Genomic DNA, 17,401 nt, shown 5'->3' with positions numbered 1-17,401 from the left:
ACGTTTAATTCTAGATTCATTTTCTTATTAATTTCCCCATAAATTTGATTTTTTTTTTAATTTGATGTCAATTGACATTCTCTTTCCATGGTCTTGTGTTTTATGAAGTAAAAGAAAAAAAATACCAATTTCAATATTTTACCTCAAAAAGATTTGCTTGTAGTTTAGCCAATAATCGTACTTTGAAAACACTGATTTGCCAAACAAGTTATCTGTAAAACTGATAAAAATGAACAATTAAAAAGAATAGGAAACTTTCAAACGCTACCTTGTTATTCATGTTATTGTAGATATAGTTTATTTATCTACACCTGTTATTTCTTATACTTACACCAAGTCTATTACATCCAAGATTTTCAACCACAAGAGAGTTTTAGAGGCTTTTAACCTCAAAGATACAAAATCCAAGCCTCCGGATTGCTCATGTACATCGTCACAATACAATTACAGTCCAGCTGGTCATATCATTACTGGTGACCTTGGCATCGTTACCAATGAACAACTAAGAGAGTTGTTAGCCAAGGGACCAAAATATAAAATTCCCCAGCCCATCAACTGGAAAAAGAATTTCAAGTTACTGATGGATGCAGTTGAGGACTATGCAAGAAAATGGGTAAAGCGCGAACCAGATGAACCAGAACTGGACACTTTGTCTGAATGGATCAAAGCTATTCGATCATGCATTCAGAGGCGCATACATAAACTACGATGTAATATGAGTACTAGAGTTTCTAACCCTTTCAAGAATCCGGAGGTTGTGGATGCTTTATCCTCTTTGCATGAGAAATATGTCGTTGTTCCAGCAGATAAAGCCTCCAATAATATTGTCTTCATATGTAAAAAACATTATTTGCAATGTCTCACTACAGAGCTTGGAATTGATAAAACTACTGGTAATCCTACATATTCTTTAACATCATTTACCAAGGACGAAATTTTACAAAATCATAAATCTGTCCTTCTTTCTTTTTGTATCAACATCAAAGAAAACGAAGAAAACTTTCCCTCATTAAACTGGATACCTAAATTACACAAAACTCCATATAAAGAACGATACATAGCTGGTTCTTCAAAATGTTCGACTAAACATCTTTCTAAAGTACTGACTACTATTCTTTCTACAGTTAAAGATGGGCTTCAAAAATATTGTGAGGAGATATATTCTACCAGTGGTGTTAACCAGATGTGGATTCTCAAAAATTCCAAAGATCTACTGCTAAACCTTCGATCACAATCTTTGCAATTTTGCAGCAACATATAAACTTTTGATTTTTCTACGCTATATACTACTATTCCCCATGCTCAGTTGAAAGATCGACTTCACCATCTCATAAAACAGAGCTTTTTCTATAAAAATGGGAATCGTAGATACAAATTTCTGGTTTTGGGTTACAATAATTCATATTTTGTGAAGAATCACACTGAATCTTCCAGAAAATATACTGAAGATGATATTATCAAAATGCTGGACTTTTTGATCGACAATATATTTGTTGAGTTTGGAGGATTTATATTTCAACAGACAATCGGTATTCCAATGGGTACTAATTGTGCAACCCTGCTGGCTGATTTGTTTTTGTACTCGTATGAAGCAGAATTCATTCAAAACCTTCTAAAAGACAAAAAGAAAAAGCACCTTGCGAAATTCTTCAATTTTACTTTCCGATATATTGATGATGTTCTATCATTGAATAACCCATACTTCAGCCAATACTTACATCTCATATATCCCAGTGAACTTGAAATAAAGGATACTACTGATACTAGAAGGACTGCTTCATACCTTGATCTTTTCCTCAATATTGACGTAGATGGACGACTTCACACGAAAATCTATGACAAACGGGACGATTTCAACTTCCCAATTATCAATTTCCCATTTCTCAGCAGTAACATACCATCTGCCCCTTCGTATGGTGTTTACATATCACAATTGATACGTTATTCACGTGCTTGTTCACACTATACGGACTTCATATACAGGAGTGTGCTACTTACGCAGAAACTTCTCCAACAAAGTTATGAGGAGGACAGATTAAAATTGACACTCCGTAAATTTTATGGACACCATCACGAATTGGTGGATCCATACGATGTGTGTTTAACCAAACTAGCTAAGGACATTTTTACCACATGGTAGATTGTGGTTTGTCATTATGTCGTCTAATCTTTTAATTACCAAACGTGACTTATTCCCGATTGTGACTGTTTTGCTGAGTGTGAATTCGCATTACTATAAGACGTGTTACGGTACTTGTCTATCCCAAACTCATGTATTTAGTTTAAATGTTTAATGTTATATTTGTAATTCTCATCGGATTTTGTCAAATGTGTTGACGTTTTTTCTATTATATTTATGTGTTATGGAAACAAAAATTAATCACCGCCGTCATTTATTAGATTTAATTTTGGTCAACATAATCTGTATGATAATTTACGTTTGAAGTTGGATTCATAACAAACTGCACATATATATATTATAGTTAATTGCTATTAATAAGTATTGCAATATGCATTGTGTTTAAATGCAATATCAGTATTTAGTTCTATTTTAATCTTTAATCAATCCCAATTCTATCTTACTTTTGAGATATAGTTTTTCATATGTGACGTAATTTTTAATGCCTTTTCACCGTCGTATGTGACGTAATTTTTAATGCCTTTTCACCGTCGAATGTGACGTACTTTTTAATGCATTTCGTATGTGACGTCATTTTCATAATTTACTGCGTTGAGGCCTGGACTGAGTCGGGTGTGTCTATTTTGTGTTGGTCATTCATTATGTATTCGTGTTTGTTTTATGTAATGAGTTAATACTTCAGTTTCATTATGTATATCTGTTATATTCATTTGATAAAATTTACTGTTTGCAATAGCATTAATTGTTCTAAATAATTAGGATGTTCTTATCCCAAGCATACAAACTTAGCCGTATTTGACACAACCTTTTTCAACTTTTGATCTTCAGTGCTGTACAACTTTGTACTTTTTTTCGCTTTCGATCTTTTATATCTGGGCGTCACTGGTGAGTCTTGTGTGGAGTAGGCGCGTTTTTGGCGTATTAAATTTTAAACCTGATGCTTTTTGTTATTCATTAATCATGTGTTTCTTTGTCTAATACGTTTTCCTATTTATTTGTATTGTAGTCCTGTAATATTATGTTGTCATTTCTATGTTATATTTAACATTGCCATTAAAGTGCGAGGTTTGGCATGCCACAAAACCAGGTTCAACCCACCATTTTTTCCTTTAAAAATGTCCTGTACCAAGTCAGGAATATGGCCATTGTTATATTATAGTTCGTTTCTGTGTGTGTTACAATTTAACGTTGCGTCGTTTGTTTTCTCTTATTTTTGAGTGTAAATTGACATTGCGATAAGACGTGTCACGGTACTTGTCTATCCCAAATTCATGTATTTGGGTTTGATGTTATATTTGTTATTCTCGTGGGATTTTGTCTGATGCTTGGTCCGTTTCTGTGTGTGTTAGTAACATTGTAGTGTTGTGTCGTTGTTCTCCTCTTATATTTATGCGTTTCCCTCAGTTTTAGTTTGTTACCCCGATTTTGTTTTTGTCCATGGATTTATGAGTTTGAACAGCGGTATACTACTGTTGCCTTTATTTATAAGACACTACTAAACCTTTAAATGTTGGTTCTAGTAACAATAATGGTACCAACTTCAAATCAGAAGCACAGTTTAACAATTAACGTCTCTTTATTGATACTCCAAACTAGAGGCTCTAATGAGCATGTGTCGCTCACCTGTATTTACTGATGCTTTGGAAATCATGTAAAATAAGGTTAAAATCATAATTTATAGTATAAGATATCATTATATACTATAATAATATTTAAGATAATAACAAAAAACTGCAAACTTTCCATAAAATTACTAAAACAGGGACAGCAACCCAACAACTGGTTGTGGGATTTTTCTGAAAATTTCAGGGCAGATATTTCTAAATCTGATGACCATTTTTGCCACCAATCAGATTTGCTTTAAATGCTTCAGTTTCAGAAATAAAAACCAAAAACTGCATTTTACCCTATGTACTATTCTTAGCCATGTCTGCCATCTTGGTTCGCAGGCAGGGTCATCCGACACATTTTTCTAAACTAGTTACTCTTATGGTGATTGTGGACAAGTTTGTTACATTTTATCTTAGTAGTTTTAGGAAAGAAGATTTTTGTAAAAGATTATAAGAATTTAAGAAAAGTTGGTAAAAATTGACTATAAAGGGCAATAACTCCTGAAGGGGTCAACTGACCATTTTGCTCATTTGACTTATTTGTAGATCTTACTTTGATGTACATTATTGCTGTTTACAGTTTATCTCTATTTATAATTATATTCAAGATAATAACCAAAAACGGCAAAATTTCCTTAAAATTACCATTAAGGTGGTACCTAACACTACAGGGAGATAACTCTGTAAAGTCAGCTAAACGTTTTAATTACGTTGTGTTGTAAAAGGAATATTAAGCTTCTCAATGATCAAAATTGGTGTTTGTCAAATTGCTATATAACCAGTGTATTTTTTCTGACAAAACGGTTGGTTCAAAAATTTTAAAATTTGTATATTTTTTATTAAAGTCTCAAAGTAAATACTTTGACAAAATTTTATGAAAATTAAACGAGCCAAATTAATTTTAGTGAAAGTGTTGGGTATCACCTTAAGGGGTAGTAACCCAACAACCAGTTGTCCGATTCATCAGACAATTTCAGAGCAAGTAGATCTTGACTTGATAAACAATTTTAACCCATGTCAGATTTGCTCTAAATGAGTTGGTTTCAGAGTTATAAGCCAAAAACTATATTCTAATCCTACGTTCTATCTTTAGCCATGACGGCCATCTTGGTTGGCTGGCCGGATCAACGGACACATTTTTAAAACTTCATAACATAATGATGAGTGTGGATAAGTTTCGTTAAATTTGCCTTAGTAGTTTCAGAGGAGAAAATTTTTGTAAAAGATTACAAAAATTTACGAAAAATTGTTAAAAATTTTCTATAAAGGGCAATAACTCCTTAAGGGGTCAATTGATCATTTTGATGATGTTTGTCTTATTTATAGATCTCACTTTGCTGAACATTATTGCTGTTCACAGTTTACCTCTATCTATAATAATATTCAAGATAATAACCAAAAACGGCAAAATTTCCTTAAAATTACCAATTTAGGGGCAGCAACCCCACAACGGGTTCAGCGATTCATCTGAAAATTTCAGCACAGATAAATCTTGACCTAATAACCGATTTAAACCATGTCAGCTTTGCTCTAAATGCTTTGGTTTCAAAGAGTTAAGCCAAAATCTACATTTTACCACTATGTTCTATTTTAGCCATGGCGGCCATATTTGTTGGCCTGCCGGGTCAAGGGACACATTTTGTAAACAAAATACCCAATTGATGATTGTGACTAAGTTTGGTTTTATTCGGCCCACTAGTTTCAGAGGAAATTGATGAGAAAAGCTCATCTGGCCCTTCGTTTATTACGAAACGCCTGGCCTTGTGTTTACCCTTACAAACCGCATTCTCAGCTAGAAAGCTGCAAGATATCAAGTCACAATTTTTTGAAGTTGCATGTTTTTTGCCAGATGTGATTATAAACCAGGACAGCTTCAAATAGAAAAAAAATCATCATCATTTTAAAAATTAAAGATATATCTTTGAGTTCCTTCATAGACTTGTCGAAAACAAGAAGATAAAAAAAGCCAGGTGATTTAATTTCACATTAAGATATATTGATGTTATTTCCGTTAGCATTTCCAAACATTGCTGATTGGGTGCCATAAATATATCCCCAAGAATAAGACATCAACGAAACAACAGACACAGCTTCATCTGCCTTATTAATTTGCTTATAAATCGAATAGACACACACGGTCATTTCAATACCAGAATCTATGACAAACGAGACGATTTTAATTTTGAAATTATCAATTTCCCTCAGCCTTAGTAGAAAAATACCAACTTCACCTGCATATGCGATATATATTTCCCAACTTATTCGGTATACAAGATCTTGCAGCTGCTACACAGACTTTGTAAAATGTCTTCAATGTTTGAGCAGAAAGTTGATGAACGAGGGGGTGTCAAGAACGCATCATTCTTTTACTTAAAAAGTTCATCGGAAGATACAAAGACCTTGTTGATAGATATTCGTTATCAACTTCATAAATAATACACGATGGTTTACAATTATAAGATTACCTTCTGTGTCAAATTAGAAGTGTTAGTCTTAAAGTGAGGCGGAGGAAGTCGTGTCTGTTGTATTTTCCATTTCTAGTTCTTCAAGATTTATAAATGGAACCCAATTATAAAAGTTTTGATTGTTGATGGAAAAAACATTAATATAAGTAAATGTGAAATTAAGTGATCTTGCTTTTTATGATCTTTCGTTTTTGACAAGTGTCTGAAGGAACTCCGACTCCTATGAAAATAAGAAAAATAAGAAGTGGCAAGGAGGGGTGCAAAGTTCGTTCCCATATGAACACCAACAATTTGTTAAAAAAAGTTTACCTCCAAATTCAACAAATATGTGTCAATGAGAAACTCAAGCAAACTGATCACTTCATCCCCGAGGGTATCACCAGCCCAGTAGTCAACATTTCGGTGTTGACATGAATATCAACAATGTGGTCATTTTTATAAATTTCCTGTTTTTCAAAACTTTGAATATTTCGAAAAACGAAGTATTTTCTTATCCCAGGCATAGATAATTACCTTACCCGTATTTGACACAACTTTTTGGAATCTTGGATCCTCAATGCTCTTCAACTTCGTACTTGTTTTGCTTTATAAATATTTTGATATGAGCGTCACTGATGAGTCTTGTGTAGATGAAACGCGCGTCTGGCGTACTAAATTATAATTCTAGTACCTTTGACAACTAGTTCCTCTGTGTAGTATTTTTTACCTTTTTGTTTATTTGTTCACTATGAACAAATTCGCCGTATAGTATCCCAAAAGGATACTTTTACAGTGTATAATACGGCAAAGAAACCACCATATTTGCTGTTTTTGTCTCCGTTTTTTTTTCTTTGAACATAATTTACGTTTGTAAAATTTTCTTTATTGTTTTATCTTGTGATGCTCCTTGGTATTTTCTCTTTATATTAAATATCTTACAAACTAAAAACTACATTTTATACATTGTATGCGTCCGAGACGCTTTTATAGATTTCCTTTCATCAGGAACTCCCAAAGCCAACTATTTTAAGGCCAAGAATGTATAAGAAATGTAACAATTGAGGAGCTGTATGACTGAATAGGGCATAAAACAATAGCCAAATCCATTTAAGGTCAACTTTGACTGAAGACGTTTACACCTTAGTTTCTTAAAAAAAACTATAAATTTACAAAGCCAATTTTAGAAAAGTTTCTTATAAATCATGTTAGTTACGAAGTACTGACTCCTAAGATATAAACGATACAACTGGTTGGTCATGTGTTTACACCGATATAAGGTTTGATGACTGAATTGAAATTGTGTTAATAATTTCATTTAATATCAATAATTTTCTGCAAAAATGCGATATAAAAAAATTGTTTTAGATAATACAATTAATATCAACAGGGTATTGTTAAGGGAGCTTGTATGTATTTCAATTGAAAATAGCATATATATAGTAAATTATGACATCTCAGCTGACTTTTAGATTCATTGAATAGTGTTTAAAGCTCGTATCATTTTAATTGTTCAGTTGTTTAATGAGTAAATTTAAACCCAACATATGGCAGCATATTTACATCGCTAAAATCCTTTAACCTGCAGTACCGCATATTTTGCTTTGCTGTGGAAAATATCTGTCGGTTTATGTACTAATAAAGTTAGCAAATGAATGTAAATAACAAAACATAAAAAAAACTCGTTCATGACACGAGCATAAGAGCAATGCAGGATGCCTACTAAAACTTGTTTCCAGATAAAGCTAACATCCATTTTGGAAGATAAATAAAGTTTGGGACTATATTAGTCAGCCATCTTGTCTTTGGGTTCATTTGCATAAGTGTGCTCAGCTGTCTAATATTCATCGGTTCCCTTCCTAAAAACAGTAAGTAATATACATAAATAAAATATGATACTTCTCAAAAATAAGACATTCAAATCTATATTTTTATACTGCTTAGATACTTATTGCATTTGCATTGTAATATTTAGATTTTGGCAAAAGCTCGATAAAATACGAACTTCATTGGTTTTTTTTTTAAATTTCAGAATCAAAATACAAATTTCTTATCTTAACTTTTTAAAAAGTCACAACAAAATCAGGAATTATTTAGCTATACTTTGGTGATAACATTCTAATTTGGTTTTAGTAGTTATTTTAGAGTCTCGTTGAGAAGGAATGCATGTGCTGATACGAAAATATTTCGTTATTGTTCTTTGTAATTTCGGTTACACAAGATCTTGAATGAAAAGGAAAAAGGAGTAATTACCGAATTAGACTATTTATCTGATTTGTAATAACTCGAGCAATATGACGGGTGCCACAAGTAGAGTAGGATCTGCTTATCCTTCCGGAGTACCCCCCGTTTTTGGTGGGGTTCGTGTTGCTCAGTCTTTAGTTTTTCTATGTTGTTTCTTGCGTACTATTATTTGTCTGTTTTTAATTGCATTTCTAGCCATAGCGTTGTCAGATTTATTTTTGATTTATGAGCTTGACTGTTCCTCTGGTATCTTTCGTCTCTCTTTGAGATAAAGTACTAAATTAAAAAAAAAAAAAAAACAGGTCGATAAGTCATGATAAAACAATATCTGATTGCTGACGTGCGCGGAGAAGTCGTAAGGCAAAGCAACAACAGATGCAAAATATACGTATAAGAACAGGACATTCCATTCCATTTCATTTTAAAAACTGTTAAGTGGATGGATATTATAACAATTACCATCTACATCTTTAAATCCATATTCATATCCAAGGTCTGCAGTCATTAAGATTTTACCCGATTTTTTCATTATGTTCAAATCTGAAAACAATTTGATAATTTGGTTTAACTAAGAACTAAATTTTAAAGTACATTTTATTGGATGTACCTAACGAAACTCAGTTCAATGCATTTTGATAACCATGTTTATATTTTTGTAGATAAAACTTTTATTCTAATCAAATTAATCATTGCATTTGAAAGTATATAACATTGTATTCTTGACATAGAAATGTATGATATTTCAAAGGGGAAAAACTGAAAGAATATTGTTTCTGTTGAAAACTTTGGTCGCTAAAGGTATAGACTATAGCAGGATATTTTGTAAAAGGTTTTGAATGACTCGACATTCGACACATATTGCTTATAATCCGTTTGAAGATAAAATACAACGACAAAGTAAGGTACACAATAAAGCAATCGAAGAGAAACACTTTTTTCTAAATCACCAACCTTTTGCCATTGTTTCGATAGTTCATGCGAATATCTGTTTTAAAAAAATGATTTTGAAGTGTTCTTTTTTGTGAAAAAGATTTTCTTATTGTATATTAACATAGAATATAAAACACGTTACTTACCCGTAGCTAAAGCTACAACTGCCTTTCCTTCATACTCAGTGCTTAGTGCTATGCTATAGATTATAGAACAGTCAAGCTTGGGCTCCTAATCAATTGAAAACAATTCTATTAATACAACGTTTATTTAAACTAAGCCTTTGATACATGCAAGAATTAAAATTAAAGGGAATAGTGCCCATGTTTTGGGATTGCATCTGGATAAAAGTTTACAAAAGGCACATTAACAAAAAAAGAGTTTTGTAAAAGACCAATTAAAACAGAATATTTGCAAATGAAGAGACAAAGTTTAAATTAAAAATTCCAATACAGGGTACATTATCTAATGTTGATGAGCTGAAAACAAAGTCCCCGAAACATTATATATTCAATTGATTTCAAACATCATGATAATGTGTATACCTACATTTTTATCTTGCATGCTGGTGAATAGTTTTTATACAAAAAACTTTTAAAGATTTTGAAAAATTGAAATAATGGTAATTGAAATCTTCAAATATAACATTCCCTTTAGAGTGACACGATATTCAGCATTGTAATTCTGTACCTACATTTTCAGCTCGTCCCGCATTAAAAAATCCATCAGCTGTTTGTGTTTTAACCATATGTGTAAAGAATTCTGTCCGTACCGCACCAGGCCATAAACTGACGAAGGCAACGTTACTAGCTCTCAATTCAACAGCACAATCTGCTGCCATTCTGTCCAACTAAAAAGATGCACATTTTGTCACTATAACGATGCAACTTCTACTCAAGATATTAATGCTTACAGGTCGTGGTACCTTTAAGAGAATGCATTAAAATAGAAACGAATTGTGAATGGACTTTATCTATTTATCTATACATTTTTATTTATCTAAATCCACTTTCTACAAATTTGGTAAAACATAAAAGAGAAACATGTAAATTGATAGCAAGATGATGCACTTTGGTTATCCAGGAAGGTCTGCGGGAATAGAGGGTCGTCATTTTGGTTATCCATGAAGGTCTGCGGGTATAGAGGGTCGTCATTTTGGTTATTCACGAAGGTCTGCGGGTATAGAGGTCGTCATTTTGGTTATCCATGAAGGTCTGCGGGTATAGAGGGTCGTCATTTTGGTTATTCATGAAGGTCTTCGGGTATAGAGGGTCGTCATTTCTGTATTCCAAAACTATCATTTTTCGTTCTATTTTTTATTCATTTACGCATTATTCTTTTTTCTGTATATTTAGGGACGGTGCAATATTTATCAGGCAGGTAGGACCGGTGATAAATATTTTTATCGCATAAAAAAGGAATGTCTTATACTAATATGGGCTGTAAAAACTATATGTCCTTTGACTTGAATGCAGAAAAAAAGTCTGTGTCCTATTACACTACAAACTGCTCTGACAGATTCTGAATACAGAAGAGACCATATTTTGACTGGTCAAGCACTGATTGTATATGAATCAATGGTATCTTAACAACACTCTTTAGTCTCATCTTTGCCTTATAATTCTGATTGAGGACTTGATAATCTTGGTATAATCTGAATATGGTCTCGACAAATTGGTAACTTGGTTAATTTCTGTCAATTTTAAGGATATTTTATATTAAAGGATACAAAAGATGAATTTTCAGTTCGGGCTAATTTCAGATACTAGTAGTCACTTTTAAAAATTTCTTTAAATTTTAAAATCCACTTAGATTTTTAAATTACTGTATTGAAATCTCAATTGTATATTATACTTATAGAATACCAGGTTGTTTGGTAGAATGGTGTATTACCGTAAAATTTATGGATTTTATTAATAGGCCAAACAAAGCTAAAATTTTGTTTAGGCTAAATTCAGATAGTCACCTTTAAAAAAGGGACGAAAGATACCAGAGGGACAGTCAAACTCATAAATCGAAAATAAACTGACAACGCCATGGCTAAAAATGAAAAAAAGACAAACAAACAATAGTACACATGTAACAACATAGAAAACTAAAGAATAAGTAACACGAACTCACAAAAAACTACGGGTGATCTCAGGTGCTCCGGAAGGGTAAGCAGATCCTGCTCCACATGTGGCACCCGTCGTGTTTAAATTTGTTTATAACTTTTTCAAATCAACTTTGATTTTCATATAACTCTACAGCTATCTCATTTATATATTGATCTTACAGAATACCAGATTGTTTGGTAGTTTGGTGTATTGTTGTAATTTTTCTGGATTTAATTCATAGGATAAAAAAAATGCTAAAATTTTCAGTTTTAGGCTAAATTCAGACATATAGTCAGCTTCAAAAAAATATTATAACATTTTCAAATCAACTCGGATTTTCATATTATTCTATAGCTATCTGATTTATATATTGATCTTAATTAATAGGTAAAACAAGCTTCAATTTTCAGTTAAGGCTAAGTTCGGATAGTCAAATTTTAAAAATTGGTATAACGTTTCCAAATCAACTTTAATTATCATCGAACTCAACTATTTCATTAAATATATATTAATCTTACAAAATACCAGGTTGTTTGGTATTTTGGTGTTTTGCTATAATTTTAATGGATTCAATCTAAAGGTTAAAAAAATGTTAAAATTTTCAGTTTTAGGCTAAATTCAGATATAGAGTCAGCTTTAAAAAAAATTATAACTTTTTCAAATCAACTTGGATTTTCATATTGCTCTATAGCTATATATTGATCTTACAGAATGCTAGATTGTTTGAGAGTTTGGTGTACTGCTGTAAAATTTATGGATTTAATTCGATAGGTTAAAAAAAATAACATTTTCAAATAAGGCTAAGTTCAGATAGTCATTTTTAAAAATTGGTATAACGTTTCCAAATCAACTTGAATTTCATAATACTCTACAGCTATCTCAATTTTATATTGATCTTACAGAATGTCAGGTTGGTTGTTTGGTTTATTTCTGTCGAATTCTATGATTTAATAAGAAGGTAGAAAAGGCTGTATCAAAGGCAAAAACTTTGTCTGCCTTTGCTTTAAAAAGGTCATAATTTCTTTCTTGAAAAGTAGAAAAAGATAAAGTGACATTGTATATATGAAATATAAACATGCACTGTTATTAAGATAATAATTAGTAACACAGCATATGCTAATATGTCTGGTCTAAGGGTTATTGTTCCTGAATTTAAATTATTCCCTTTATCTTATATCTTAGAAATTGTATATAAATTGGATATAAAGTTAATACAAGTGTTTGATTACTTACAATAGTTAAAATAAATCTTCATGTCCTATGGCCAAAAAAGGTGAAAAAAGTGGTAAACCTATGCCTGAAGTGGATGAAAAATGTGTTTGTCTTACGATGATTTGCACCGGTCCTACCTGCCTGATAAATATTGCACGGTCCCTTAGCCACATAATATATTTTTTTCTCGACATATTTTTCTTCAATTCACAATTTTTAAACAATTTCTTTATTCTGTATTTCTTAGTCCATTCTTCTCTTATATGTTAACACTATCAAGATCCGCATTTGTTATATCTTTGATAACTCTTACAAAGTATATAGTGATTCAAACAGATTGACGACGAATAAAATCATAATGGTAAAATGGGTTCATCGTCTTATTGATAGAGTTAAAAATGAAAGAATGAAATATACTCACGGCCTCTTTACCTACACCGTATGGAACACTAAACGTGTACTGAAGTCCTCCCATGGACGATATATTAACAATCAGACCCTTCTTTCTGGCTGTCATCAGTTTCGCTGCATGCACGGAGCATATATAGTGATTCCTATACAAAAACAAAATCTTTGGTCAACCGTCGCATATCGACTTATTAATATATAAGGTAACGATGAAAACGCAAAATATGTTCTTCACCTGTTCAAAACATATTTTCTCTTTTTGCTACAAAAAAACATGTGTCTGCTACAAAAAAACGTGTGTCTGCTTTCGATTTAATCATCAAATCTCAAAATAAACGGTTAAAGCTAAATGTCAATGTGCCACAAGGTAAATTATAAGCCTTTAATAACACAGATATTTTAAAGTTAACAATATATCTAAACAGTTGTTCAATTTCTCGAAAGACAAAAAATGTAAATGAGTTTTTCTGTGCGTATTGTTGTGTTTTTGTTTTTTTCCACATTGAGCTGCAATGAGGGGGAGGGGGGGGGTTTGAGATCTCAAAGCATGTTTAACCCGTCGCATTTTTCCGTCCGTCCCACATCAGGAGCATCTGGCCTTTGGTAGTCATGTACTATTTTTACTTTTAGTTTTCTGTGTATATTTTGGAGTTTAGAATGACGTCCATTATCACTGAACAAGTATACATTTTTGATTAGGGGCCAACTGAAGCACGCCTCCGGGTGCGGGAGTTTCTCGCTGCATTGAAGATTCATTGGTGGCCTTTGCATGTTGTCAGCTCTTTGGTCGGGTTGTTGTCTCTTTGACACATTCCCCATTTCAATTCTCAATTTTATAGACTTTATCATAAAAATGAAGATATGGCAGCGTGTATAACTATTGGTAAACTCACCTAAGTCCAACGTTGTTAACAGCATCCCACATTGTAATAGGTTGCTCCCAAAATGGCTGTCCCATGTTCTCTTTCAAACCCTGTAGTATATTATATTGAGTTTATTTCAATTATTCATTTCAAACAAAACATTTGACCGGCTTATAAAAGGAACAAGACGCGTGCATAGTTGGATTTGATATAAACGAATCAAGAGTCAACGACACAAACATATAAAAGATATCTAGAGGTCAAGGTATTATCTTCTACACGACTAGTGATTTTATGGTAAGTTACTTGTTAAGATTTCATTATGAAGTTATGTTTTATGTCATTTTACCAATCAATTATATTTAGAGTAAGACAAAGAAACGAATATTGATTCAGAACATTTTTCACCATAACTTGTTTTCTCTTTAATTAATCGATATAATATTCATGACACCGGAAATTAAGAAGCTGCAATTTTCCATTTCTATATGCATTCATAAAAAAAACCAACCTATGAACCTGAAGAATGTCGTTAAGAAAAAAGTACGATAATTGCTCAGAGTCAGATTAATTTATCAATAATAACAAGGGATGATCAAAAGCAAATGGAAAGTCTAGAAATCACGACTTTTCAATACGATTTTTTGTTTTTAGAAATAATGTTCGAACCAACAATGACTAAAGCAGAATGGAACTGTATGAAAGCAATGCAAGGTTACAGCGTTATAGGGTATAAAGTATCAATGTTTGTTTACATTGAGCGTTTATCATATTTGCGCAAAATTATCATCAAATCCCCTTCTACATTGCAATTCTTGTTTGTCATGAGAATATCTTGTTTTCATCGACTGGGGTATATGGGGTTCTCAACACTTTAAATAAAGGCAACAGTAGTATACCGATGTTCAAACTCATAAATCCATGGACAAAAAACAAAATCAGGGTAACAAACTAAAACTGAGGGAAACGCATTAAATATAAGAGGAGAACAACGACACAACACTACAATGTAACACACACAGAAACGGACCAAGCAACAGACAAAATCCCACGATAAAAGCATCTAAGAACACATAGTTTTTTAAACATACCTGAGCAGTATTGAATGCATTGTTTACCAACACATCTAGTCTGCCATCTTGTTCCTTCGAAATACGATCAAACAATTCCTCAACATCACTGTCTTTAGAATGATCACACTGTACAGGTATACATGTTCCTCCTCTTTTCTCAATCTATAAGTTCACGGAAGTGACACATTAATATTGTCTCAATATTTTCTCAATTCGATGGACTCTTTTTTTCCGTAAACAACTGATATAATACTTCTTTTTTTAGAGACTATGTATACAATAAACAATTCAATGTAGGATCCTAGACGCTATTTACACTATTGATCCGGTTGCTGCCCGTCATATATGTTTTTCGTTCTTTGTTTAAGTGTGAATATAGCAAGCAAAAATTTCCCTTTTGAATTATTTCACATTTTGTTATGCTGTTGCATAAATATAGATAAGAAGATGTGGTATGGGTGCCAATGAGACAATTAACTCTCCATCCAAGTCACCATGTATAAAAAGTTAACAATTACAGGTATAGTACGTACGGTCTTCCAAAACGGAGGCTTGGCTCACACCCAGCAGCAAGCTATACAGCAAATTGCACCTTACATGTTGTTCTTTGATAAAGACAGTATGATGACCTATTGTTAGTTACATGCTTGTCCTTATGTTTCGTAAGGCTTTTCTGTGTCAATTGTTCCAAATGTGCTCTCATATATTTTTAAAAAGTTTTTTATTTAACGTCAGAAACAGAAAACATCAATAAACTTAGTGATTACAATTAGCTAATTGTTAATTTACTTAACTCATTCGCAGTGTCTGTCAATGAACCTCCTATAGGATCACTTTTATCTGTAGTCAGTGTCCTGCCTGTAATATAATAAGAAGAATTAAAAATTACATGGTATTTGATTGGTTATGACAACTTTTTTATTTGACAGTATGATGGAAACTATAAGAATTTTGTAGAAATACATACACGTATATAGAATTAATAAAGATTATTATAAAGCATCATGAAAAAAAATATTCATCAGGCAACATCGTCTTCTGAGAAAAAATGTACGGCTTTAAGGATAATTTGTGTATCATTTTGTAACTGAAGTTTGCATTTTAATCGGAGTAAAAATTACCTGTCACAGTTTTCATTAAAACTTGGTATCGACCAGGTAGATTCTTCAAAACAATGAAGTATCTTTCTACAAAAACATATAGTTATAAGAGGTTTGTATACATTATCTGAATGATAGGCTGTTTTCGGCTTTTCTTTTTTGCAAGACTCTATGTAATTCTCCTGCTTGCAGAAATAATGGTTTTGCATTACATCAAACTTACCTGTTATGTATACAGTACCACCAGCTTGACCTAGTTGTAATGCTATACCTTTACCGATTCCCCGTGTTGCCCCTGTTACCAAACACACTTTTCCGGACAGAGATTTTGACATTTTCTTTAACTGGAAATATTATAGAAAAGGATATAAATAGTTTGTTTTCTATGTTTTTTTTGTTGTTGTTTTTTTTGTATGGAAAAGTAAACATTTGATATAAACTCAAACCGCATCAATTGTTCTTATGATAGAAACAGTGATAAGTGTCATGAATTTTTGGACTTAGTTTACAATGATGGGCAAAACAAATACAGTATAGTTTATAGAATAGATAATATTAGGCAAAACTAATAAAGGAGCCAAATTGTAAAAAACTTGCATAAAAATTAAAGAATGTAGAAAATATTTTACTAAAACCTAACCCTCTTACATGTATTGTGAACAGAAGTACACAATGGTGATGAACTGCGTTAATTGACACATGCATGAGATAATCAGTGATAATATATATATACTCTAGTTCTCGACAGAAAAAAAAAACATTCATTTTTAACGTACTTTTGCGTATAATGGTAATCTTGATATTATACAATTTATAAGTGTATTATTTACTTACCACTGTGTCAGATAATTTTAGATAGTTGACATGTATAATCAAGAATGTAAATATTATCGCCAATGTCCTTTATTTTGACCTCGAAACATTTATAAATACAACACGAGAACTGTGATAATAAAAGTGCGGATCTTCCTACATATTAATTTTGATCATTATTCACCAAACTTTGTAGTACATTATTCATATACAATTGTTGGTCAATTTAAGAACAAAATTCTTGTATGAGGCTTAGAAACTGTGAAAAGCGAGGTTTATCTAGCCCTTCAACACGTTCAAACAGTTGAGTACCGAAAACATAAAAAGTTGATATTTTCTGATAAATTACAATTTTTGCTTTGCTGTAAAATACAGCAACTATTCCAAACCAGCAAATTAAAAGAATAAGCAAGGGTTAGGCAGATTAGTTAGCCGATAATAAAAACAAGAATTATTGACAGTAGTAACTCG

General features: G+C 32.1%; 1 protein-coding gene across 1 annotated transcript; it reads right to left on the bottom strand.

Annotated features, from left to right (window-relative positions):
• Positions 1-7,678: 7,678 nt before the first annotated feature.
• On the bottom strand, positions 7,679-17,053 carry LOC143080827 (dehydrogenase/reductase SDR family member 1-like). The gene is made up of 10 exons (XM_076256887.1): positions 16,952-17,053; positions 16,341-16,461; positions 15,813-15,875; positions 15,036-15,181; positions 13,975-14,054; positions 13,095-13,227; positions 10,060-10,215; positions 9,512-9,596; positions 8,895-8,975; positions 7,679-8,050 (listed from the first exon to the last, which is right to left on the bottom strand). Exons 2-10 carry the CDS (start codon positions 16,450-16,452, stop codon positions 7,914-7,916), a joined length of 993 nt encoding a protein of 330 aa, XP_076113002.1. The 5' UTR covers positions 16,453-16,461; positions 16,952-17,053; the 3' UTR covers positions 7,679-7,913.
• Positions 17,054-17,401: the final 348 nt, after the last annotated feature.

Source organism: Mytilus galloprovincialis, chromosome 6, assembly GCF_965363235.1.
Source record: "Mytilus galloprovincialis chromosome 6, xbMytGall1.hap1.1, whole genome shotgun sequence".
NCBI lineage: Eukaryota > Metazoa > Mollusca > Bivalvia > Mytilida > Mytilidae > Mytilus > Mytilus galloprovincialis.
This window is presented reverse-complemented; position numbering and strand designations above follow the sequence as displayed.

Coding starts and splice junctions, on each gene's coding strand:
- LOC143080827 (XM_076256887.1), bottom strand. CDS start 16,452: ATGTCAAAATCTCTGTCCGGAAAAGTGTGTTTGGTAACAGGGGCAACA. Junction 15,182..15,812: donor ATTGACAGACACTGCGAATG/AGTTAAGTAAAT, acceptor CCGTGAACTTAT/AGATTGAGAAAAGAGGAGGA. Junction 9,597..10,059: donor ATGCGGGACGAGCTGAAAAT/GTAGGTACAGAA, acceptor TCAATTGATTAG/GAGCCCAAGCTTGACTGTTC.